This window comes from Arvicanthis niloticus, chromosome 6 (genome assembly GCF_011762505.2).
Source record: "Arvicanthis niloticus isolate mArvNil1 chromosome 6, mArvNil1.pat.X, whole genome shotgun sequence".
Classification (NCBI taxonomy): Eukaryota; Metazoa; Chordata; class Mammalia; order Rodentia; family Muridae; genus Arvicanthis; species Arvicanthis niloticus.
Genome location: NC_047663.1, coordinates 38,959,502 through 38,984,015, shown reverse-complemented (window position 1 = coordinate 38,984,015; position 24,514 = coordinate 38,959,502). Strand labels below are relative to the sequence as shown.

General features: G+C 45.0%; 2 protein-coding genes across 3 annotated transcripts in view; one reads left to right on the top strand and one right to left on the bottom strand.

The window, feature by feature from the left end:
* The window catches only part of LOC117711002 (schlafen family member 9-like), a 28,368-nt gene extending 8,034 nt beyond the window's left edge, over window positions 1-20,334 (bottom strand). The window contains exons 1-2 of one of the 2 annotated variants that reach the window (XM_034506366.3): window positions 2,903-3,202; window positions 2,263-2,538 (exon numbers count right to left, since the gene is read on the bottom strand). The gene's annotated coding sequence lies outside the window, so the exon portion shown is untranslated. Of the gene's footprint in view, window positions 1-2,262; window positions 2,539-2,902; window positions 3,203-20,258 lie in introns of those variants that run through there. The other variant, XM_076936164.1, reaches the window with a different exon arrangement.
* Window positions 18,265-23,863, top strand: LOC117710982 (schlafen family member 2-like). Its single transcript, XM_034506343.2, has 2 exons — window positions 18,265-18,588; window positions 22,344-23,863. The coding sequence occupies exons 1-2, from the start codon at window positions 18,539-18,541 to the stop codon at window positions 23,425-23,427; spliced, it is 1,134 nt and encodes a 377-aa protein (XP_034362234.2). The 5' UTR covers window positions 18,265-18,538; the 3' UTR covers window positions 23,428-23,863.
* Window positions 23,864-24,514: the final 651 nt, after the last annotated feature.

Here is a 24,514-nt window from a genome sequence, read left to right as displayed (position 1 = left end):
TCAGCATTGAGGTACAGGACCAGGAGGAATCAATAAATCCAAGGGTGTGCCATGGAGTGAGATATCACAGCTTGGAACATATTTCTAATAAATTAAGAGATAAAAGAAGGCTATACTGGAAGGAGATGTGAAACAGGATGTGAAAACCCAGAGGTGGGCGAAAAGCAGAGGATCATGGTCTCAGGGCACAGAGCTCAAGGCAGCCTGCTCAGACTCTCCAGGTTTATAAGCTGCTGATGAGTGCTGCACATAGAGATTAGGAAGTCTTACTGAATGATTTAGTGAAATGCCAGGCAGTGGTGGTACACGCCTTTAATCCCAGCACTTGGGAGACAGAGGCAGGAGGATCTCTGAGTCCAAGGCTAGCCTGCTCTACAGAACAAGTTCCAGGACAGCCAAGACTACACAGAGAAACCCTGTCTGGTGGCATGGCAGGGTGGTGGTGGGAAGGGTGTTTAGTGAAATGACATAAGTGGTGACTTTGAAAAGCCCCCAGATGCTTTGGCTCATAGATGTCTAGTAAGCAAAACTCTATGAATTGTCACAATGGATTGAGAAATGAAAACCAGGTAGAGAAAAGCCACTAGACAGACTTACTAAAGAAATGAGAGGCACAGAAATGAACACAAAGAAAGAGAAGTTGAAGGTTCTCTTTAAGATGGGAATGCTAACAATATTTACCATGGATGAGAGAGAGAGAGAGAGAGAGAGAGAGAGAGAGAGAGAGAGAGAGAGAGAGCCAGAACAGAAGTGAGAACTTAAAGATGGAGCAAGAGGCTGAGGGACTAAAACAACAGAATCCCGAGCATCAAGGTTTGGAAATGATGGTGGTCCAGGAACTGGGAGGAGAAGGTGAAGGAGAGGAGAAAGGCAAACAGCGGGCCTGATGGAGGTTAGGTTATGATAGGAGGGAAGTTTTCTAATGCAACCCCCTTTCTCATGTGTGTGCCTGGAGGCCTTTCTCCTAGGAGATCCCATATCCCATCAAGGTGAAGGTGAGTGCCATTACACTATGTCTTCATGCATCCAACATACACAAATCTACACATCTGTAATATGTAATAATGTCTTGAAAAAACAATTCTATAGCAAGGTATTACATTATGATAATATTTGCATAAAAATTAAAGACAATGGTCCTGGAGAGATGGCTCAGTGGTATATGAGTATTTTACTTGTATGTATGTCTGTACATCACCCGCCTAGTGCCTGGTCAGAAAAGGACATCAGATCCTCTGGGACCTGTTATGAGAGTTGCTCACTGCTATGTGAGTGCTGGGAATTGAACCTGGGTCTTCTGCAGGAACCAGAAATGTTCTTAACGGCTGAGTCATCTCTCCAGATCTATATATAATTGAGTATTTTTTTTTTCGGGAGTAAAATCCTAAAAATGTCACATGACACCGAATAAAGCTGTACTAGAGGATGTCTGCCAATGTTAAACGATTGTAGGGGCTGGTGGGACAACTGGTCTATAGCAATGGCACCATTCCGTGAGAACGGCAGAAAGGTGAGCTTGTCTCCCTTATACAACCATATAAACAGTCGGTGAAAGATTAGGCCTCTGATAAATGTGTGTGGAAATGGAAAGTAAGAGTGGAACACACAAGACTCTGGATGGGCTGGGGCAGTACACTGGGCAAAACAAATTGAGACTGATCATCTTGGGGCAGAACTGGGACAGAAAGGAAACAGGCTGGAGAACCCGTGATATTTGGGAAACTGAAATCACGGGGTCTTTGGCTCTTTTCCAATAGTTTCTAGATTATAAACTCTGGGTTAGATAGTAACAATTCTGTTTCTACCTCTTTGCTCCTTCCTTAAAGACAGTATCTTGGAGGGAGGGGTTGTCAGTCGCATCTGCAGAATCCCTGTCAACACTGTAATTTCAAAACGGAACCTTGGGGCCTGAAGCTTATATTCTAACATGCATCTGCTAAGGGTAACAGGTTCTGCCAGCTCAGAGACTTCCTGTTGAGAGTGCGCAAGAGCCAGCCAGCCAGGCAGTGAGTGAGCAAGCAAGAAAGACAGACAGAGACACACAGAGAGAGACAGAGAGACAGAGACAGACTCCCTCCCTTATCCCTTCGCTTCTCTGCGTCCCCCTTCTCCTGTGCTGGGCTGGTCAGGCTCTCATCCACCCGGATCATTCCCTTTCACCCTGACGCTCCTCGAGTCCTCAGCACCTACTTTAAAAGGAACTAGTCGCTGAGTTTGATAAAATATCCCGGCCTTCAGGCAGGAAAGACACACAGATGTTACCTTGGCTTCTGGGCTGCTCAGGCCACCCGGTCCCAGATCTGGTGGACTAGGCCTCGGTTAGGGTGGAGGGAACTGAGGGTCTCTAAGCACTTCGCGAAGAATCCGAGCCTGTCGTCCAGATCCTGTGCACTCCAGATGCCAGCAGGAGCTCCAGATCCCAGCCCGCGCTCCAGATCCCACCGCGCGCGAATGTGGCATTGAATTCCCGCCTTTCCTTTTCACTGGTTGGCTCCCCACCCGCCTTCTCCCGGGCGCGGGAAGAAACCAATAGGAAGCCTAAAAAATACCGGGAACCTTGAAACTCAGAATGTGCTTAATGAACTAAACTTTAGTAATTCTGAACCTTAGCTATGTTGGGCTTTCGGATGGTTCTTGGTGTTTCTAGTTTCTTTTGGTCTCCGCCTTCTCCCCACTTCTTTCTTCCTCTTTCCTCCTCGCTCTTCCTATATTCTAGTGTTCCGTCTGTCACCGGCCCATCTGTCTGTATCTATTTACTAACTAATCAACCTGTTTATGGAATCTCTTCATATAATTTACACAAGACAGGATAAAACATATTCAAAAGGAGATAAACTCTTCTTCAGGCCCTTCCCTCTGGTGCCCGCCTCCCGTCTGTCCCTGGCCCCCTCGCAGGTCGCACCTGGACACTCATTCACTGTTTCCAATCTGTGTGAAAAGACTCCGAGGAGTTCTCTAGATCGCCTTCCCAGGGCCGCTTCAGAAAGCAGAATTTGGAAACAGTTCAAATGTAATAAAAACTCTCTTTTCTTCCAGAATCCAGCCTCCGATCCAGATCGTTCAGGTCTGTGGCCCGGTGGTGTTGCACTTGTGGATTGGTCACCCGCCTGTGAGGCCCAGGGGAGCAGCCCCGGCTCCAGGCTACAACTTGGGTTTGGCTAGCAGTAGTCACATCGAACTGGCTCAATCCTTCTAGCTGTTGGAGTGTTTGTTTTGGGGGAAAACGAAACTGCTAGGATTTTCTGGCCTTTTGCAGGCATGTTGCCAGATTGAACTCATTTTTTTTTTTTTTTTGATCCGATTGTTAGCTGCCCTTTTCCAGCTAAGCCCCCATCCTTGTTGGCTCCTCCCTGCAGTGACTTACAGCCTTGTCAGCCTGAAGGTGTTCCCTGCTTCCCTGCTGTGGAAATGTGGAAAGCCTGGGGAAGGAGCACAGATTCACACAGATCTAGGGAAAGGATAGTGAGAGTGAAGCTTTTATGAGGATCTCACCTCCTGAGCTCAGAGTTGAAAACTAACCAGTGTAACTCCTGAAGGTACTTGCAGACCTTCATCTGCTGTGTGTGCCTACTGCATGTGCGCTTATTACATACACATGGTTAACACGGTTAACGGCGTCAGGATATGTTTTCTAGTTCAAAACCTGTTTTTCTATGGTTTCAGACTTCCCATTTCAGTATATTTTCCATACCACCATAGTCATTTTTCTTTAAAATTCTTATTTTCCGGATTGTACAGTGTTGAAAGAAAAAGGCTGTCAACCTAGAATTCAACACACACACACACACCACACACACACACACACACACACACACACACACACACGCACACACACACTTCACCTAGTTGATAGAAAAGAATGGTGTCCTTTTCTAGTGAAACAAAGCAATAAAAGGAGGATTTTGTCTCCAGGAGATCTTTGTCACATGAAATGTTAAAGGCTGATGGAACTTTGTACCAGACTGACACTTACAGTCACATAAATAAAGCCTATACTTCAGGAGTAATTACGTGAATATTAAAAGGTAATTTATCTTTCTCAGTATTCAAAAATTACTAAAAAGATAAAGATACAACTATATTATGGTGCTTATAATGTATAGAAAGAAAAAATTGTGATAATTACAGGGGGCTGGAAAGACGGCTCAGGGACTCAGAGCACGGTCTTGTAGAGGACCTGGCTTTGACTCCCAGCACCCATGGGTGGCTCCTCACAGGCCCTGGTAACTCCAGTTCCCTGTCTCTGGCCTTGGTGAGCACCTGAGAGGTGCTCATTGGAGTAATGTTTTTGTGAACTGTTTGAGCACTGTGTAAAGACTATTCTTGTATTGTTCAAATGCTAATCTCTGTGCTGGCAGAGATCTGATTACAGCTGGACTTTGGTATTGTAATTATTACGAAGCATATCCTGTCTGCTTTTTTTTTTTTCTTTTCTTGTCTTTTTTTTTTTTTTTTTTTTTTTACCATTTCCCTTCAGGCCTGGCTAACTCCAGCCCAAAGGTTTGTTTATTTATTATATGTAAGTACACTGTAGCTGTCTTCAAAGACCCATCAGATGTCATTACAGATGGTTGTTGTGAGCCACCATGTGATTGCTGGGATTTGAACTCAGGACCTCCAGAAGAGTAGTCAGAGCTCTTAACTGCTGAGCCATCTCTCCAGCCCGAATCTTAGCATTTTCTAAACATTGTTCTTCATCACCTCCTGAATGGCCAGTAGCTGGGCTGGAGAGTAAAGGTGGGACTTCTGGGCAAAAATAGAGGGTCTCAGGTGGGAACCAGAAACCAGATCACCAGCCAGACAAGGATGAAGAAGTCGGTGCCAGGATGAGACTAAGATAGACAGGAGGTCGGCCATGTGTTAAGTGAGGGGTTCATTTTTCATATCCCATTCAGAAACTAAGCCATGGAGCTTTCAGACCATTTGCTATCTATGCTTCTGCAATCTGCAGATGATCCCCCTGACCTAGTTGCTTTAAGGCCGGCTTCCCCAGCATCCAGTTAGCATCTCAAAGTGACACAGTGGTAGGCTTTGTTCTTCCCTATATTGGGAGAAAAGGGGAGGGGGACTTATCTGTGCCCTTTGTTCTCAGTACTTGTAAGACTCCCAGAGCATGTGTTCACATGGTAAGAGAAAAAACTCACTGCAGGTTTGCACATTAATCAGGTCATAAGTAGAATAAGAGGTTATACCAGAAAAACACCTACGTGTATATACACTAGGAGCAATTATCTGGCTTAACTTTGACCATTTGTTACTATGTTGCAAGGTCATGGAAAAGTTTTAGATTATAACTAAGCCATCTTTGAAGTTTTGTCAAACTCAGTCAATATCTTATATCCTGCTTTTGCACCTGGGGTCCTTACAAGCTTCAATTAATGGTTTTCGTAACCCCTTGGAATGTGCCCTAAGTTTTAGAAGTCTGCTGTTATCTCTGAAGCAATGAAGCAGTCCTGTTATAATGATTCTGAGTGTTGCTATTTGGAAACAATGGTAACTCTTGCATGCTAGATGTTTCTGCAGAGTAAACGCTCTTTGTCTTTGCATACTATCTGAATCTGGGGTCTTCCTTCAGCAATTTTCAGACCCTTACAGTGAGATGTAGAGCAGGCTAGTGTTGTCGGGTTAGAATAACTGAGAATAATAAAAACAATAAGTCTCTGTGTCCTTATTCAGAGAAAGGGTGGGCATAAATAGTTACAGTTACACACATGGGCACATGCATACACAATTTAAAAATAAATGCTTAAGATTTTGTGTAATAACACAAAAGAAGGAAGGGAGTGTATGAGGCTGTTGCAATGCTTCTGCATCATTCATGAAGTAGCATGTAATTCAGCTGTGATAAGTTAAACCCAGGTAGTGTAAGCCCCAGAGTTGCCACTAAGCACAGTGGAAACAAAAAGCTTATAATTACTGTGTATGTTTGTTTGAAAAACAATAGCCCCTGTAGGCTCATAGGGAGTGGTATTATTGGAGCTGTGATCTTGTTGGAGTAGGTGTGGCCTTGTTGGAGTAGGTGTGGCCTTGTTGGAGGAAGTGCATCACTAGGGGGTAAGCTTTGAGGTCTCAGAAGCTCAATTCAGGTCTAGTGGCTCACTGTCTGTTACTACTGCCCTTGATATGGATCTAGAATTTTCTGCTCCTCCAGCATGATGCCTGCCCGTACATTGCCATGCTTCCCACCATGAATGACAATAATGGACTAAACCTCCGAAACTGCAGTCCAGCCCCAATTAAATGTTTTTCTTTATAAAAGTTGCCTTGGTCATGGCGTCTCTCCATAGCAATAAAACCCTAACTAAGATACATACTAAGTCAACAGGAGACAAAGGGAAGTTAGTGTCAATTATTTTGTGTTTGTTATATTTTTATCTATCTATCTATCTATCTATCTATCTAGTATTGTACATACATGTATGTATACATGTATGTATCTACTATTATTATATATATATGCATGCATGTATTTATGTATCTATTATTACATATGTATATATGCATGTATCTATCTATGTGCCACATAACTATCCTACTTCCTCTTTGTGCTTATCAGCTCATAACTCACCAGTTTCACACTTAGGCAGGCAGCTTTCTAGATAGAATTAGATACCATTTTCTTCTTCAGATCTCAGTTGCTTCACATGGTTATCAGCAGCCATGCTGATGGGGGTGAGATGGGATCTCAAAGCAGTTTTAATGTTCATTTCCCTGATGATCAAGCATATTGAAAATCTTTAAAAGTATTTATCAGTCATTTATATTTCTCCATCTGAGAAATCTATGTGGTTTATTAGCTCACTTATTGAATCCATTGGATGATGTTTAATTTGTGAAGGCTCTAACTCATCTATGAATAATATAATTAATATAACACATGCTGTATTAATGCTGCATCTGAGGTATAACTGTCAGAGCTCCCCCTATCACTCAGGTGTCTCCTCATTCTGGCAACTGCTTCCTCTGCTGCACTGAACGTTCTTAATCCCAGGAAATCCAATTTGTCAGTTTTTGAGAATCTTCCTGTGCAGCTGGACTCCTTTTCAGAAATGCTTGGCTATGTTGTATATGTGTGTGTGCATGTGTATTTATGTATGTATTTTTCCATTATGTTTTCATCAAAGTTTTGTGTCTTAATATTAAGGCTTTGAGCTGGGCGGTGGTGTCGCATGCCTTTAATCCCAGCACTTGGGAGGCAGAGGCAGGCAGATTTCTGAGTTCGAGGCCAGCCTGGTCTACAGAGTGAGTTCCAGGACAGCCAGGGCTACACAGAGAAACCCTGTCTCGAAAAACAAAACAAAACAAAACAAAAAAAACAAAAAACAAAAAACAAAACAAAACAAAAAACAAAACAAAACAAAACAAAAGGCTTTGAACCATTTTTGAAATGGCTTTTGGTTTCTTTGTTTTAAATAGGGTGAGAGATACTAGTATCATCTTCCTGGATGTGGAAATCCAGCTTTCCTAGTACCACTTATTAAAGAGGCTGTTTCTTCTTTCTCTTCCTCTTCCTTCTCCTCCTCTTCTTCCTCTTCTTCTTCCTCCTCCTCATCTTTCTCCTCCTCCTCTTTTTCTTCCTTCTCCTCTTCTTCCTCCTCTTCCTCTTCTTTTCCTCCATTTTTTTTTTCTTTTTGATTTTTGGAGACAAGCTGTTCTGTAACTTTCTCTGTACACCAGGCTGGCCTCTACCTCCTGGCTGAGGCTGTCTTCCTGAATGTACCAATATATGGGTTGTTTGTTTGTCTGTTTACAGCTTTGTCAAAGTTTGACAGCTGTAGCTATATGCATCATTTCTGGGACCTCTGTTTTATTCCCCTGGCCTACATGTGTGGGTTTGTGTCAGTCCCACACTATTTCTGTTACTAGGACTCTGGATGAAGCTTGAGGATGAGTATTGTGGTAGCTCCAGCACTGCTGTTCCTGCTTGAAGGTCACTGTCTTAGGGTTTTACTGCTATGAACAGACACCATGACCAAGGCAGCTCTCCTGAGGACAACATTTAATTGGGGCTGGCTTACAGGTTCAGAGGTTCAATCCATTATCATCAAGGTGGGAGCATGGCAATGTACAGGCAGGCATGGTACAGGAGGAGCTCAGAATTCTAAATCTTCATCTGAAGGTCTTTAGGAGAAGACTGGCTTCCAGGCAGCTAGGAGGAAGGTCCTAAATCTCACACCCACAGTGACATACCTACTTCAACAAGGCCTCGCCTCCAAACACTGCCACTCCCTGGGTGAAGCATATTCAAACCACTACAGTCATTTAAAGCAACTTGAGGCCTAGTGTCTCAGGTAAAATGTTACTTTCCTTTAAATACAAAGTCATCCTCTGCCTACTGACCCCAGTTCAGCTCCGTGCCTGAAATTGTACAAATTGATGCTGATTAGAATCTGCAAAGGTTCATTGAACTGTGAACAGGAAGACTTGGAGACTTAGTTTCTCTCATCTTTTAGGTCTTTCAGATGTCCTACAATTTTGTTAGAAGGAGACCTTTTAGCTTGCTCGAGTGGAACCTTCCTTCCACAAAAGTGCTTTATGCAAAGGTGGTAAAGAACCATACCTCAAAGGTCGCTTGCTGTAGAAATAGTTCCTCAAGGAGAGCCACAATTCTGTGGTGTAGAGGCTCTATGGTAGATAATTAATATTTTACTGGCTGTTTATTTAGTCAAAAGACACGCATAATGGGACTGGAGTGATGGCTCAGAGATTAGAAGCATGGGCTGCTCTTCTGGAGAACCCAGGTTCAAGTCCCAGTACCCACATGACAGCTATGACTGTCTGTAACTCTGGTTCCATAGCATCCACTGCCATCTTCTGCCCCCTGAGTGCACCAGACATGTGTCATGTGTGTGTCTTCTTAAACCAAAGGCACTCCAGACACTTGAGTGTCTTATGTCATCTTTTCTCAGTTATGACCTTGTGCCACCCCACCACCTACATGTAACATCTCGATACTTCTAGAATTATAAGATGTTGTGGAGTATGGACTGCGGCTGCCTCAGGATCTAAGGGCAAGTCATGAAGGAGAGACTCATCTGTATTCAGCAGTCCCAAATACCTCTACTATTTTAGTTTTTCCCTAACGAAACTGTGGTTTGATGTCCTTGACTTAGTGGATGTTTTCTTTGTCATTTCACCATATCCTAAGCCATAATTCATGTTTGACTTTAAATGGATTATTTCTGACACTGTGGGGGCTGCTTTTTAGCTAGTGCCTCCCAGACAAGTCTCTGAATACTGGTGACAGTGTAACAGGTCAAAGATCACTCTATTTTGTCTCAGCTGAAGCCATCTTGGTTTAAACTGAAACTGACCCTGGCCCACAAATGCATCTTTTTTACCCCTGCCCTGGAAAGCCCCCAACCATGTTCTAGAAACTCGAGGTGGAAATGCCCTGGCTAACTGTATATTTTTGGCTCTTGTTAAACTGTTTGCTTGCTTTACTTTCCCCTGCAACTGCAACAAGGATGTAGTTTTTCTGTGTTGTCTTTAAAAACTCCCTGTAGGGCTGGGGAGATATCTGCGAGTTTAAGAGCATGGTCTTCTGTCTTAGTCAGGGTTTCTATTCCTGCACAAAATATCATGACCAAGAAGCAAGCTGGGGAGGAAAGGGTTTATTCAGCTTACACTTCCATATTGCTGTTCATCACCAAAGGAAGTCAGGCTTGGAACCCAAGCAGGTCAGGAAGCAGGAGCTGATGCAGAGGCCATGGAGAGATGTTTCTTACTAGCTTGCTTTCCCTGGCTTGCTCAGCTTGCTTTCTTATAGAACCCAAGACTACCAGCCCAGGGATGGCACCACCCACAAGGGGCCCTCTCACCAATGATCACTAATTGAGAAATAGCTGCCTCATGGAGGCATTTACTCAAGGGAATCTCCTTTCTCTGTGATAATTCCAGCTTGTGTCAAGTTGATGCACAAAGCCAGTCAATATAACTGCTCTTCCAGAGGTCCTGAGTTCAGTTCTCAGCAACCACATTGTGCCTCACAACCATCTATACTAGGGTCTGATGCCCAATTCTGGCATGCAGGTATACATGCAGGAAGAATACTATATACATAATATAAATTAATAAAAAATCCCTGTTATGTGCATTTGAGGCTGTTCTGTGAGCAGTGTTTCTCTCTAAGCCTAATTTGAACTTTGATCATGCTGAGTGGTCCTTGTGTCTCAATCCCCCAATAACATCAGTCCACATATATTGAGAGTCCTTGGTTCTAAAGAATAGCCATTTGTTTCAGTACATAGTCTCTTTATTTGTAGAGCTGCAGAGTTAGACTCTGGGATTCTGAGTATACCCACCAAAGGTTCAAATAACCCAACACATGGTAACATATCAGAAAACACACCAACTCAGGACAGAGGGCTTTGGCTCATGACAAAAAAGGAAGCCATCTTAGAAATAGGGCCACCCCTTGCCCTGGGACTTCCCAAGAATTGTTGACAATTCACATTTGGCACATTGATATTACTCATGTCCCTAGCTTCGGGAGGCTGAAATATATGTTCGTGTCATTGTGGACACTGACTCACTCGGTGCTCATTTTTGCTGTTCCCCTTTCAGGAAAAGGAGTAAAGAATATTCTTGCCTTTTTCCTCAGAGCTTTGGCTGTTTTAGGGCCATGCAAAATATTATAAGTGGATGATGCTCCGGTGTACATCATTGTTGCCAAGCCTTTTCAACAATTTTGCTAACAGTTTGGCATAACCTGTATCCCCAGCATCCCATGTGACCCTCAGAATTCATCTTCCAGGAAAGAGCTAAAGGACAATTTAAACTTCATTTAAAAATATAGGAGAGAGAGAAAGGTAATATGGCCACTTTTCACAATATCTCATCTTCTATTTACTCTTCAACAAGGATGACCTCACTGCTGCAGAACATTTTTGGACTCCTCCAGAAAAATTCAGGGTCATAGTCTATTGGAGAGATGCTATGCCTGGCCAATTGAATCACTGGGTTCCAGCGATTCATTGAAGTCATGACTGTTTGTGTTTTTCCCTCAGGCTGCTAAAAGTTGGTGTGGACAGCTGAAAGACTGAGTAGACCAGTGGAAGTCAGATGAAGTGTCTAAGGCATCTGCAGAGGCCAGAAGAAAAGGAGGAGACCAGGGTGAAAGGATTGCAGAGTCATGAAGAACAGGGTCTTTCTACCAACAATGACTCAGAGGAGGAAACTAGTGACTGAAGGGAAAGAATTAATGAAGTCTTAGGTGTACCTGCTGAATTGCTGTTTCTTACTATGTTGTCTTTGTTAAATGCATCTGTTCTTACTGAAGCATAACATAACATAAACTGTGCTTACGTGTCTGGTCCTCCTGTGCCTCATTTGTTAACCGGGAAGAGAATAATATTCCTATTCATGTCAACGACTCTGAGATCTTGTGGGTGCCCCCACAGCTAATCTTATTCCCCAAACTAGGATGGTCACATGATATTTTGAGTATGTTCAGGCCTTGCATGATGCAATATAAACCACTTGGCATTCAAAGTTGGATGGATTACCCTCTTCCATTGCTCCGGAGAACACAGCCAAGATATTTAATCTTTATTTTTCTGTTTCTAATTGGTCCTCTAAACTATGTCTCATTGTAATGTCTCTGAGAAGTTTTCTGTTGGTTTTGCTGGGAAGTATCATAGACTTAATATTAATCTGCTGCTCCTGTCTGCTTTGAAGATTGTCTTGTATAGCCTAAAATTAAAAACCACAACCTGAAAATTACCAGGAGTAATGGAGTGGGCCTGGCCTAGCTGAACTTGAGAGGAGTGGGTCATGGATTTTTCAGGTTGGAGTCCATGGCTCCTGGGGCACAATGTGCCTCCCTGTTCCTGAGAGACTGAGGCACTTCCTCAGGTACTGAAGCATTCAGGTCACTTTGTGTTTCTCTATGTATTTCTTCAGTAGTCAATGAGACATGGAAACTTGACAAGACAACTGGTCTTAGAGACCAATCTGTGTAACCTATAAAGTTTGCAATCATCACTGTATTCTGTCAACAACTGTATTGATCTTGGCAATTGCCACTATAGTCTGTTCCTAATAAAGGTATCAAAAGTCTGATTGATCTCAATAATATTGTCACGACCTCTGGCTTACTGTATCCCCTCCGATGGGCCTGGTTTAATTCCTTGAGACCATATTAACTGACCTTGGTCTGGTAAGTAAGTGGGGTGCTTACAGAAATATAACCAAAAACCAATTGCCCTATTGAAGATAGATGTAAGTATTGTATGTAAATTTTTTGCATATTAAACTCAGTAGCACACACATGTGCATCCCCCTCAGCACACACAAAAACACACAGGCACACACATGTGTACACATACTCCCACACATCCATGCACATACACATGCATACACACATACACACAAGTATGCACCCAACATGCACAGGAGCAGGCACACACACCTCACATATACATGCACACACACAGAGTGTTACTTTACACTGTAGGAATGTACATTAAAGACTGCATTAATCATGTCAAAGGAGAAAGTGTGTTTTCAAAATAACTCCGGAAACATCTCAGACCTACCTGTTGCTAAGCTTATTAACTCCTTTTTAAAAGCAGTCCCTTTTGCTAAACAGGAAAAAGAGAAAGTCACCTGTTGGTAAATGCTAACATATGAACAGATACAACGTAGCCTTTGGGTTCAGTGTATATAGAATGAAATGGGAAAACTGTAGTTTCATGTGTATCTGAGGGTTTTGGCACCAGGTATATGTGTGTTATGTGAGGGGCAGAAATAAAGACACTGCCTACATGACTGTTCCATGGGAAAATTAAGGTTTTATTTAGAGAGAGGGAGAGAGAACAGCCAGAGGCATCTGCAGAGTCCAGAGCAGAGAGAGAAAGAAATGGACTGAACATGGCCAAGGTCGGACCTGACCAAAGGCTACATGCAAGGGAGGGGAGAGGAGCAGGGACAGACCATGGTGAGAATAGCTAGGTCACATGAACAGACAGTGGGGGTGGGCAGGGAAAGCCAGGAGACTGGACTGGAGGCTTTGAGGTGTTTAAAGAAGTGTTGGTGAGTAGGGACTGAGGGAGCCTGGAGACTAGCAGGGGCCTTGCTGTGCTGAGAGGTGGCACAGGTACTTGTTTCTTGGAGAGCCATGAGTCCCTGTTGACAGAGGTAGGGGAAATGACTCCTTCTGGCAGAGAGAAACTGGCTTCACAAGTTATTTGGACTGCCTTTTGGAGTGTGGGGAACTGGAGTTTCCCATGGGCCTGACACTATTCTCCACTACACAGGGGCCCAACACTGTCCAGTTTCCAACAGAGCGAGATAGAGCATTCTGCCCCTCATAGGACCCCACAGCCATAGCTAAGAGGTGTGGATTCCTTCCAGGTTACCCCCTAAGACAGCAAAGGATAAAAATGAATTTATAATAAACAAGTGTAGAGATCCTTTCCCCACTGTATTTTGTAGAGTGTATATCTTGACAAAAGTTGATAACCCTTGAGAAGGGCATCGAGACCTAAAAGATAGGGGCCATTGAATGAGAAACAGAGGTCAAAGGTGACAGGCTACTCCTAGGTGTGGAGGAGTTTTGCTGCAGATATGAGGGAGAAAATGGGCATCTAAATGGGTCCACAGTGGATGTGACTGGCAGACTGAGCAAGGCCATGTGAGGAGAATGAGAGGAGAGAGGGGAGCCTGCAGCCAAGAGGCCAGGACGCCAAAGGGCAAAAGGGCAAAGGGGACGGCATAGGTAGCCTGGCTGGGTTATAGAGGACTCAAAGATGCTGGGGAAGGGAAAGACCAGTCTAGTGTTTGAGTTGGAGAAGATTATTATAGGGGGCAGAGTGTGCCAGCCAGGAGGACCCTGTAACAGGTAGGGTAATGGCTCTTCCTGGTTGTCAACTTGACTATATCTGTAATGAACTATGATCCAGAATTGGAGGGCACACCTGTGATCCAGATCTTGACGCTCGAAGACACAAGTTTCTGACCTGGATCTTGGCATGGAGATCTTGAGGCATAGTGGCCATGAAAAGCTTAGGTAATACATGCCTTTAATCCCAGGAGACTGAAACAAGGAGATCTCTGAGTTCAAGATCAGCCTGAGACAAAGCAAGTCCTAGATCCAGGTGTAGTGGTACATACCTTTAATCTGGGCCACACCTTCTGCTGGAGACCTATGTAGACATTGGAAGAAGGAAGATACACTCTTTGACTGCCTGCACTTACTTGCTAGCCCATTTGTTAGAACCTACTTCTACAGACAACCAGCTGAAACAAAGGGCCTCATGGGACTGAGCAACTACTAGATTCTTGGACTTCCCATTCATAGCCGCCCATTGTTGGGTTAGTTGCACTAGAGACTGTAAGTCATCACAATAAATCCCCTCAATATAGAGAGACATTCCATAAGTTCTGTGACTCTCGAGAACCCTGGCTAATACAGGTAGGAACTGAGGGATGCTGGGAGAACCTGGAGGCCATGGCCGGCTCTAATATGTTAATGAGTATCTCAGTCACCCAGTTTGTCCCAGGTTTGAGACCTAACAGCCATGAGCACTATGGGGGTGAAGCAGAGGCTCCAGCTTGCTCCACGGGCTTGGGGAAACCAGAAAAATATAAAGAAGGCTGGAGCCCATCAGTGTTCTTTCTTACTCCACCTCTTCTCCATCCTCCCATTCCTCCTCATCTTCACATTCTTCATCCTCAACTCTATCCTTCACCCTTCTCCTCTTCCACCTCATGTCCTCTTTCTCCCTCATCATCTACATCAGGAACCATGGAATTCTTAAAGGGCTGGAGCCAAACACCGAATCCAACGAAGTCTCCTGTCTCAAGTGCACCTTGGATGTTCATCCTGCAGACTTATGCTTTTCTGATAGGTTATATTCCTTCACCACTAGTGGAATGATCTAATTCAAGCCAGATTAGAATATATTAAAAACAGGTTTGTTGGGAAGCTGCTCTTGGATGATCAAGTTCACTGGCCCCAAGGAAGAAGGACAGGGAAGTCTCCATGAGAAGGAGGCCCCGGGGAGGAGAAAGAGAGAAAGGGACACACAGAGAGATGTTGGGCCTTGGACAAGGTAACTCCATTTAACCTGTTACCTTCAGTCAGGTAGGACACAGGTAGAGGGCGAGATTAACAAGTCTCCACCTCCAGAGATTTAAATATTAATGAATTATCAAAAGGCCAGGGGCGTAGGTAATTAAGTTATTCCCTCCCCTTTCTCCCTTTCCTATAAGATTGGTCTCCCCTGGCTTTTGGCGGGGGAAGCGCGTACCACTTACATCTATTAACCATATCATGAACAATAAAGCTTTGGAAAACCGGACTCCACGTGTCCCATGGTCTCTCCGCCTGATTCCCAGCTTTTGGAACCCTGGAACCTTGTCGATGCAGCCGCCGGCCGCCCACCGACAGCTGCGTGAATGTGGGACTCTCCGCTGGCGATGTGGGAAGCCCGCCCTGGACCCTGATGCCGGACCGCCCTCGGACCCTGCCGCCGGACTCCCTCCCCCTGACCGCGAGATTTCTTCCCCACAGAGAGAAGAAAAGGAAGAGGAGGAAGAGCAGGAGGAAGAGAAGAAGGACGAGGAGGAGGAAAATGGGGGCAGGGTATGCCAGGTAGGGACTGAGGGATGATGGGAGAACCTTGAGGCCAGGTCTGCTCTTATGTAAAATATGCACCTCATATGTAAAATATGCGCCTCAGTCCCTTGTCCCAGGGTCCAAAACCAACCACTTTCCTCACAAACTTTCCAGATTTCCTTTGGATTTCCCCAGACTCTCAAGGTGGCTCCATCAAGATTCAGATTCGATTCATCAGAGAGAACTTTAGTTTTGAAGCAGTGAAACCTAACTGTTGTATTTCTGTTACCTCATCTCTGGTTAAATAACATGTCCTTTCTTCTCCCTCTCTCCATCCAGTGCAGACACTCCTGGATGGTTAATAAATGTGGTTACCCTATAACTCGGGGCTTGGAGATGAACTTAGATCAATTTTGAAACAATGGTCGGCGGAGTTTGTTCTGTTTCTGGTCTTTCTTCAATGTGTTGGGAGTCCGGAAAGCCAAGACAAATCAAGCAGCTTGTCAGGAGAATTCAGCAAAGCAATCTCTGTATTTCAATTAGGCAGCAAAAACTGACCAGTCAAGAACAAAGGCGTTGTCACTCAAGTCAGGAGCTGACTGTGTCCCTCAAGGGAAATTGCATCGCATACTTAAAGGATGAGACCACAGAAGGAGGTGGAGTGTGGTGGCCTGTATTCTTGTATAGTCATATTTTGACACAAGGGGTTGGGCAATGGAATCTCCATTGTGCTTTGCTCTGACTCAGGCAGGGTGGGGGTGGGGAGGTAGGCGGGGCAATTGTCAGTCACAAGACAGGAGAAAGCATTGGTGATTAGTTGGTGATTAGGCCTTATTTGAGCCACCTGGCTTCAAGGTCTCTGACTCAGAGGCCTGGTAGCCATGGCACGGCACCACCCCCCCCCCACCCCCCCATATTTGGCCTGTAACTCAAGATGAGAAGGGAACAATAGAGCTGGCTCCTGGCTGGGATCAGGAACTAAGCTGGACCCTGTCAGCAGAGGGAGAACTTGTCCCTGAGGTGGCTGGACTCAGACAACTGTCTCCTTACAAATGCTCTCCTGGCTGGCTTCTTCCTTAAGCCTGGACCCTGCACTTTGTACTTGATCTCAAAGTTCCAGAGTTTGCTGCAGTTCTAATCCCTGACCTTTGGAGTTGAATTGCTTTTCACTGACTTTGGAACTGAACCTTGGCTCTGAGGAAGGACTGGGAGAGAAGCAAGGAAGAGGGAGGGGAGAGGAGAGGGGAAGGAAAGAAGACAACTGGGAAGTCTGCAGGCACACAGAGCATGAGCACCGGACTCTCTCCACCCAGCAGCCTCCTCTATCCAGATGCTGCTCCTCCCTGGCTTCCCCCACTTTTCCTACCCCTCTTCTTTTCTTCCTCAGGTCCCTCAAAGCCCTGGTTGTTGGCTTGCCCTGGCCTCTGGCTAGTCTTGGGACATTCCTTAGAAATGGGAGGGTTCAGTCCTGAGCAAGAGGCTGTGCTGGGGTGGGGGAGGAGTTCAGCTGTGTTCAATTCATATGCTCATTGGACTGGCTTGGCTAAGCCTCACCCCCTAACCACTTCCTCTTATCACCTCCTGGTACCCAAGCACAAAGGGGGATTTTTTTTTGTTCAGTTTCTGGGTGTTGATGCATCTATTCCCCTTTAAGTTTTGCATGTTTTCCGCAACCCTCGCCACCTCCGGAAAGTTTCTACACTTCATCTCTTAAATTAGAGATCAAAAAAGAGATTCTAAAGGTCTCTGAGTCAGTTTCCTCAGAAACTGGTGGTGACAGGCAGTGAAACAGCCCACATGGAAGAGCCCTGGTTCTGGACCCTTAGGGTGGAGTTCTGGGCTGCACTTCTTCTGGAAGGCAGAAGAGTCTGGAGTAGGAATGAGGTGATGCTCCCCATACAAAGAGATACACAGCAGAGAAGCCCCAGTGAGCTGAACATCCTAAGCCTGTGATTTGGGGGTGTGGGAGTGCAGGCAGTTGGGTAAGAGAGGGAGACAGTGGGCGGAGCAGGTGTAAAAATGTAACAAAGGAACTGAATATTGTGTTCAGTTCCAAAGCACTCAGAAACAGAATCAGTTACTTTTTTTTTTTTAATTCACAAGTCAGTAATTTATTTTTTCTACAAGTCAAAAATTATATATTAAGACTAACATAGTACTAAAACATGCAGTTAAATTGTAATAAAAATTAACATCCTTGAAAGTTTAAAATGCATGCTGACAATATTTCTTTTTTAAATATGTTTTATTGGATATTTTCTTTATTTACATTTCAAATGTAAATGAAACCCTTTCCTGGTTCCCGCCCCTCACGCCCCCTCCCCCGAGACCCCTGTCCCATTCTCCCTTTCCCCAGAATCAGTTCTTAAGGCAAATTTTGATGTACTGAGTTAGGGAGGTGTTACAGTAACAAAGTGGCAGGAGAGGTGCTTTACTCTAGCTCTGAGAAACCCATAGAGAGTATTCCCAGAGGGCTCTAGGAATCTGGAGTGCTGTGCCTGTCTTAAGCCCTGGACTGGAGGGACTCTAGAGGCCTTAACAGAGAACCTGCTCTTTTAAGCAAATGAACTGCCTGCTGCCCTGGGAATGGTTGAGGCACTTAGCAAGTAAAAGATCTGATTGCTCAACTGGTGAGGTTTGTGTTTCATTCTGACCAATGGAAAACCCCTGTGGTGGTTCCTTCTTGCCTAGGGCTTTCACTTCCTGGAGGGAGGGTGAGTAAAGACATTCACAGTTCTGGGATTTTCAGTCTTCCACCAGAGCTGAGATGGGATCCATCTGTGCAAGGCTTTAATGCAGCAAAGAACAAAGAACTCAGGTGGGCTTAGAGGCGAGCACACAGCCAGGGTGGCAGTTAGAACTCTTCCAAGTATTAAAGCCCACTGTCGAAGACATCTGCTGGCCAGGACTTGTGGCAGACAGAGGGTCTTTCTCAGGTGACACTAGCCTGCCTCACCAAGGGGGCTGTCTGCTGGCATGGGCACTGGACTTCAGGCAACTGAGCAAGGCAATGACAGAGCTCAAAGGTACGTGACCACTGAATTACAGCCTACTCAAGCCCCACCCCTAATGCCCTTTCTGTCTCTCACTTCCACTCCTGGGTACAGTCTAGTTGCTCTGGGACCATCTGGGGGGTCATCAGTACAACCCACCTCTCTCTGGAACTTTGGTTAGTTTCTGTCTCTACTAGGAATCTTGGCTCCTTAGAGTCTTGATAGCCCATTTTAAGAAAGTGTTAACAAACTGGCTGTGAAGGGCTTGGGCAACCTGGTGAGCTGTGGAGGAGGGCAAATGCCTGTGTCTTCTTGGGTGGAGGGAGGGCTTAAGAGTCCAGGGAGAGAGCTCAGGTTCTGCTTAGTCTGAGCCTGAACTATAGAGGCAGAGGGCATAGGATAAAAATGCAAGCCAGGCATTGTGTACTTTTGGCAGGTCTGTGCCCTGGTGTATCCCTGACAAAATATGTCACACAACAGATCTAGTCTAAGAGGTTTATTAGGAAGAGAGTGAAAGGTACCTCAGAGTTGAAACATAAAGGAGAGATAAGGGCAGACAGGGAGAGACATGCAGACAGAGGAAACTGGAGACACACAGCAGCTAAGGCTCTGCTCAGCTAAGACCAGCTCTGCTGGTCTCAGGAGCCTCTTGAGGGTTCCCCACCTGACCTGCTGGGGAGATGAGTAATTATGACCAATAGGGAGGGAGGAAGTGGAACTGTATTCAAGATGAAAAAAATGAGGTAGGTGCTAGAGCCCTGCAAAGCTTATAATGTTCTCTCAAACCAACTGCAAAACAGTTTCAGAGGTGTGGGAAAATGCACCATCTCTCCTTATTCTCCATGAGGCAGCTACTGCTCCTGCCTCTGTGTCTCCCTGCCAACCTGCAATGCCCGAATCTGGGTGCCAAGTTCTTGCCCTCTGAGAACAGCTAACAAGACACTTTAAATTCCAAACCAAAGTCTCAGAGAACTTTCTTCAGCCAACACTAGAATTTCAGGGGTGGAGTGGGGGAAGGGGGCAGGGGGGATGGGAATCTGAATGGTAAAGCAGACCTAAAACTGCAAGGTTGGTTAATGAGTTTACATGCCTGGGTTTATAGCGCACCTGTTTGCTTTTGAAGGAAAAAGTCTCAGATACCTGCCTAAAAGATGCGCATTTTAAATGAACGACAATTTTTCTTAGTCACAGAGGTACCAGTGCAATGGCCAGTATTGTAGGCTAGCCCACAGCTCCTGTAAATGTGACTGCACTATAGACCTGTGATCTCTGAATTTTCCGGGGCTGGGGATGTCATGACCTTTGTTCTTTTGTACTTTGGTGTGAGATGTGGTGCTGGCTGAGAATAGGGGATGCTGGGTGAGGGCCTGGGAGGGAATGGGGAAGAGCATGGAACAGGGTGGGCTGCAGCTTCTGACTGGGCAGAACTGAAAGGACTTTTGAAAGCTTGCTTTTGGTTTTGGTAGGTTTGAACAAGAAAAAAAAAAAAAAAAAAAAAGGTGGTGGCTTAACAGACTGACTATTGTAGACATTTTTAGTCCATTACCTCGGTTTCTACCCTGCTGTGATCATTCAGTTCCCGGATAAAAGGCCCACACAACTTTATTTACAACAAGCCTTAAACAGCACAAGAGTTGGGCAGATGTCTACTGTCTATGCGGTTAGAATCTACCTCCCTATTGATAACCCCGAGTATTACTTACTGTGTTTCATCTCGGCTCCTCTGAAATCCAAGTGGCCAGCCCTCGGGACTACATTTTTATGAACTCATCTGACTCATGGCGGTGGCTTTTGCACTTTCTTCCTGTTTCTCCTATCAGGCCCCAACCTGCCTCTGTCTCTTCTGCCCAGCTATTGGCTGTTGGCATCTTTATTCACCAATCAGAAATAACTTGGAGGCAAGGTCACATGCTGTTCCTTGGGCCTATGTGCAGACTCTTGTCTTAAGGAACCAATATTAGCATCAGAGTACAAGTGGCATCAGGCTAACCCACAACAACTGACAAGCAGTCGGTTATGCTGGCTATGTGTATGTCAAAGTGACATGTTATAGTCAATCAACTCAGAGGAGAAACCTTGATGAAGGAAATGCCTTTGTAAGGCTGGGCTGCAGGCAAGCCCATAGGACATTTTCTTAGTGATTGATGGAAGAAGGCACAGCCCACTGTAGGTTGTGCCATCCCCTGGGTTGGTGGTTCTGGGTTCTGGAAGAAACCAGACTAACCAAGCCATGGGGAACAAGCCAGTAAGCAGCACCCCTCTATAGTCTTTGCATCAGCCCCTGCCTCTAGGTTCCTGCCCTGTTTGAGTTCCTGTTCTGACTTCCTTCAATGATGGAATGTGATGTGGAAGTAACCTAAGCAAACCGATTCCTCCACATCTTCTTTTTGGTCACAGTGTTTCATCATAGGAATAATAACCATAACTAAGATATCAAGTGAACTTATGAAAGTAGAATTTAATTTGCTTTAGGGTTTTAGAGGGTTAGAGTCCATGGTAACAGAACTGCTGAGAGCTCACATCTTGAATTGAAGAGAGAGAGAGAGAGAGAGAGAGAGAGAGAGACAGAGAGACAGAGAGACAGAGAGAGAGACAGAGACAGACAGAGAGAGACAGAGACAGAGAGAAAGACAGAGACAGAGAGAGACACACAGAGAGAGACAGAGAGAGAAAGACAGAGACAGAGAGAGACACACAGAGAGAGACAGAGAGAGAGAGAAAGAGAGAGAGAACGCTAACTGGGAATGGGTGAGTCTCTTAAAACTTCAAAGACCATCCCCAGTGACATACCTTCTCCAACAAGGCCACACCTGCTATATACTTCTCAAACATTTTCATCAACTGGAGACAATTGTTCAAATATATGAGTCTATGGGGGCCATTCTCATGCAAAAACCACTGACACAAACCTACAGTTTATGCTTTAGCAATCCATGTGCCGGGAAAGTAGGTGGATACCAGCATCTATGGCTCTCAGTGGCATTTCCAGATGGAGACAGAGGCTTTCCCTTATGTGGTCGGTAGAGCAAATGGACAGCCTTCACATCTGGACAGCCTTCCTAAGATAGAAAAAAGATACTGGGATTAAGGAATAGTAATCGCTTGTAATGTTTGGAGTTTAGAGGACAGAGGTCAATGTCAGATGTCTTTGTATTGTTCTTCATCTTATTTACAATCATAATAATCATAAATAATTTGAAACTGGGCTGGAGAGATAGCTCAGGGGTTAAGAGCACTGGCTGCTCTTCTGGAGCACCAGATTCATTTCCCAGCACCAACATGGGGCTAACAACCACCTGTAGTTCCAGTTCTTGGGGATACGATCCCCTCTTCTGGCCTCCAGGGTTACTGCAGGCACATGGTACATCCATGCAGGCAAACCGCCAATAGACACAAAATAAGCACGTTTACATCACTGCATAACTAAAGCCTGTGGTACAGAAAAGACCAATACAGATTCCACTGAGGGATTATTGAAAGAAGACTGAATACAATATTAAGGACCAGAAAAGAAATGAGAAAAGATTAAAATGGGATTAAAAATTTGAACACGCTCAACTATACCTGTAACATTACATCTAAAAACTAGTAGGCATAAAAGTTCTGCTAATAAGTGCAAAGTCTGCAAAAAAAAAAAAAAAAAAAAAAAAAAACCCAACCAATTCTCTACCTGCACACTGACTGAGCCCGTGGAGCCTATGACCCGAGGACTGTGCTGTTGGTCTCACGGTACAGAAGATGCTCTCTCCTGGTTAGCTCTCATTCTAACGTCTCTGTCTGTTTTCCAGGAATGACATTCAGCTGGAAAATGCAAAGGCTGCTGGGAAAATGGACATCAGCGTCGATCTGGAAGCCACATATGCTAAGCTGGGTCTAAATCTAGGAGCAATCACACTTGGAGAGAAGGATAGAAAGAAAATGAACTCTACCCTCAGGAAGAAGGAGAATGAAAACATCTCTCTAGCTGTATGTGCTCTCCTGAATTCGGGAGGTGGAGCCATCAAGGTTAAAGTTGAAAACGAAAATTATAGTTTCATTAGGGATGGCTTGGGACTAGATTTGGAAGCCTCTGTTTCTAAATGCCTGCCGTTTGTCCAGTGGCACCTGAACTTCTCGGAGAGCGAAGGCTACCTTTATATCTACGTGAATTCGTGGAGCCAGGAAATCTTTGGACTGCCTATTGGCACCCTGAGAACCAATTTGTATGCGAGGAGCTTGTCATCCTCCATGCAGGTGAGTGCTGACGCTGCTCTAGAATTTCTCCAGGACCTGGAGGAAACTGGAGGGAGACCCCGTGTCAGATCGGAGTCGCCTGCAAGTAGAGCCTGCCCTGGGGTAGAAGAAGAATGTCACCTGGAGGATTTGGCTACTGCACTTTTTAACAAGACAGAATTTCAGTACAAGGAGACGTTCCACTTTACCAGATCCACATACGTTGAAGTTACATCGCCTTCCGCGAAACGCCTGCGAAAGCACATCAAAGGGCTCCTCCCTCGGACTGTTTCTGCTTTCGCAAACACGGATGGGGGATATTTGTTCATTGGTTTGGATGGCAAAACCCAGCAAATTATTGGTTTTGAAGCAGAGAAGAGCGATCTCGAGCTTCTAGAGACTGAAATAGAAAAGGGCATCAGACAGCTGCCTGTCACTCACTTCTGTGAGGAGAAGGAGAAGATCAAGTACACATGCAAATTCATGGAAGTGCACGAATCCGGAGCTGTGCGTGGATATGTGTGTGCGCTCAGAGTGGAGAGGTTCTGCTGTGCAGTGTTCGCTGCACATCCTGAATCCTGGCACGTGGAAGACAGCTGTGTGAAGAGGTTCACCGCAGAGGAATGGGTGAAGCACCAGATGGATGCCCCAGCAGGTTGAAGGAGGATTAATAACCAGGCTACGAGGATTGGAGAGATGACTCAGTGGCTCTTCCAGAGGTCCTGAGTTCAATTCCCACCAACCATGTATAGTGGGATTGAGAAACTGAGAAACCTAAGCAGAGGCCGGGAGACCTAACTTTAGACAAAGAATCGGGTCCAAGGTGAAACATATCCGGCCAACTGCAGCTGCTGGGAATTAACAAGAAGGGTTGATAGTCACTCCTCTTATGTATGGGAGTACACTGTCACTGTCTTCAGACACACCTGAACAGGGCACCAGATTTCCATTACAGATGGTTGTGAGCCACCATGGTGTTGCTGGGAATTGAACTCAGGAAGTCTGAAGGAGCAGTCAGTGCTCTTAACCACTGAGCTGTCTGTCCAGCCCCTGCTGCCCTTTTCTAGTGTAAATAAATATTTGAAAAAAAAATTCAGCCTCTGCATCAGTTCCTGCTTCCAGGTTCTTGCCTTGTTTGTATTCCCCTCCTGACTTCCTCTCACATTTGACTACCCTATGGAAGTGGACCCCAAATAACCCCTTTTCTCCACTTGCACTTTGGTATTGATGGCTCATTGCAGTGATAGAAACCCTAAGTGTGACACCTGCTCTATGTAATGTGTGTGTGAATAAATTCGTACTGCAGCCCACTGGCTTTGCTCTAGGTAGTGGGGGCAAGGATGGTGGTATCACAGGGTGGGTGAGGTCACTGATTCTCAGGTGTGGGTCAGGCTGACTGGACCAGGGAAAGAAAACGGGGGAAACACAGATGGACACTTAGGCTCTTTTTTTTTTTTTTTTTTTTTTTTTATTTATAGAACCTAGCAATCAGAAGGGCATCTTTTGAGAGAGATGAAGAGGCAATCAACGATTGAATGTGACAACCTACAGGATACAACTATGGAAATGACACAATGAAACCCATTATCCTTTATGCTAAAGATAAACATAACCTAGACTTGGTAGCACAGGCCTGGAATCTCAGAACTGGGGAGGAGAAGGCAAGAGGTTCAAGCATTTAAGACACTTGTGTACTCTGCTTTAAAAAAATGAGGTGAGACAAAGAAAGGAAAAATAGGTTAGAGAA

Bases quoted from the DNA above. Each gene is read 5' to 3' on its own strand.
- LOC117710982 (XM_034506343.2), top strand. From the start codon at position 18,539: ATGGGCACTGGACTTCAGGCAACTGAGCAAGGCAATGACAGAGCTCAA. The intron at 18,589-22,343 runs GTACGTGACCAC...TCTGTTTTCCAG, and splicing joins GGCAATGACAGAGCTCAAAG to GAATGACATTCAGCTGGAAA.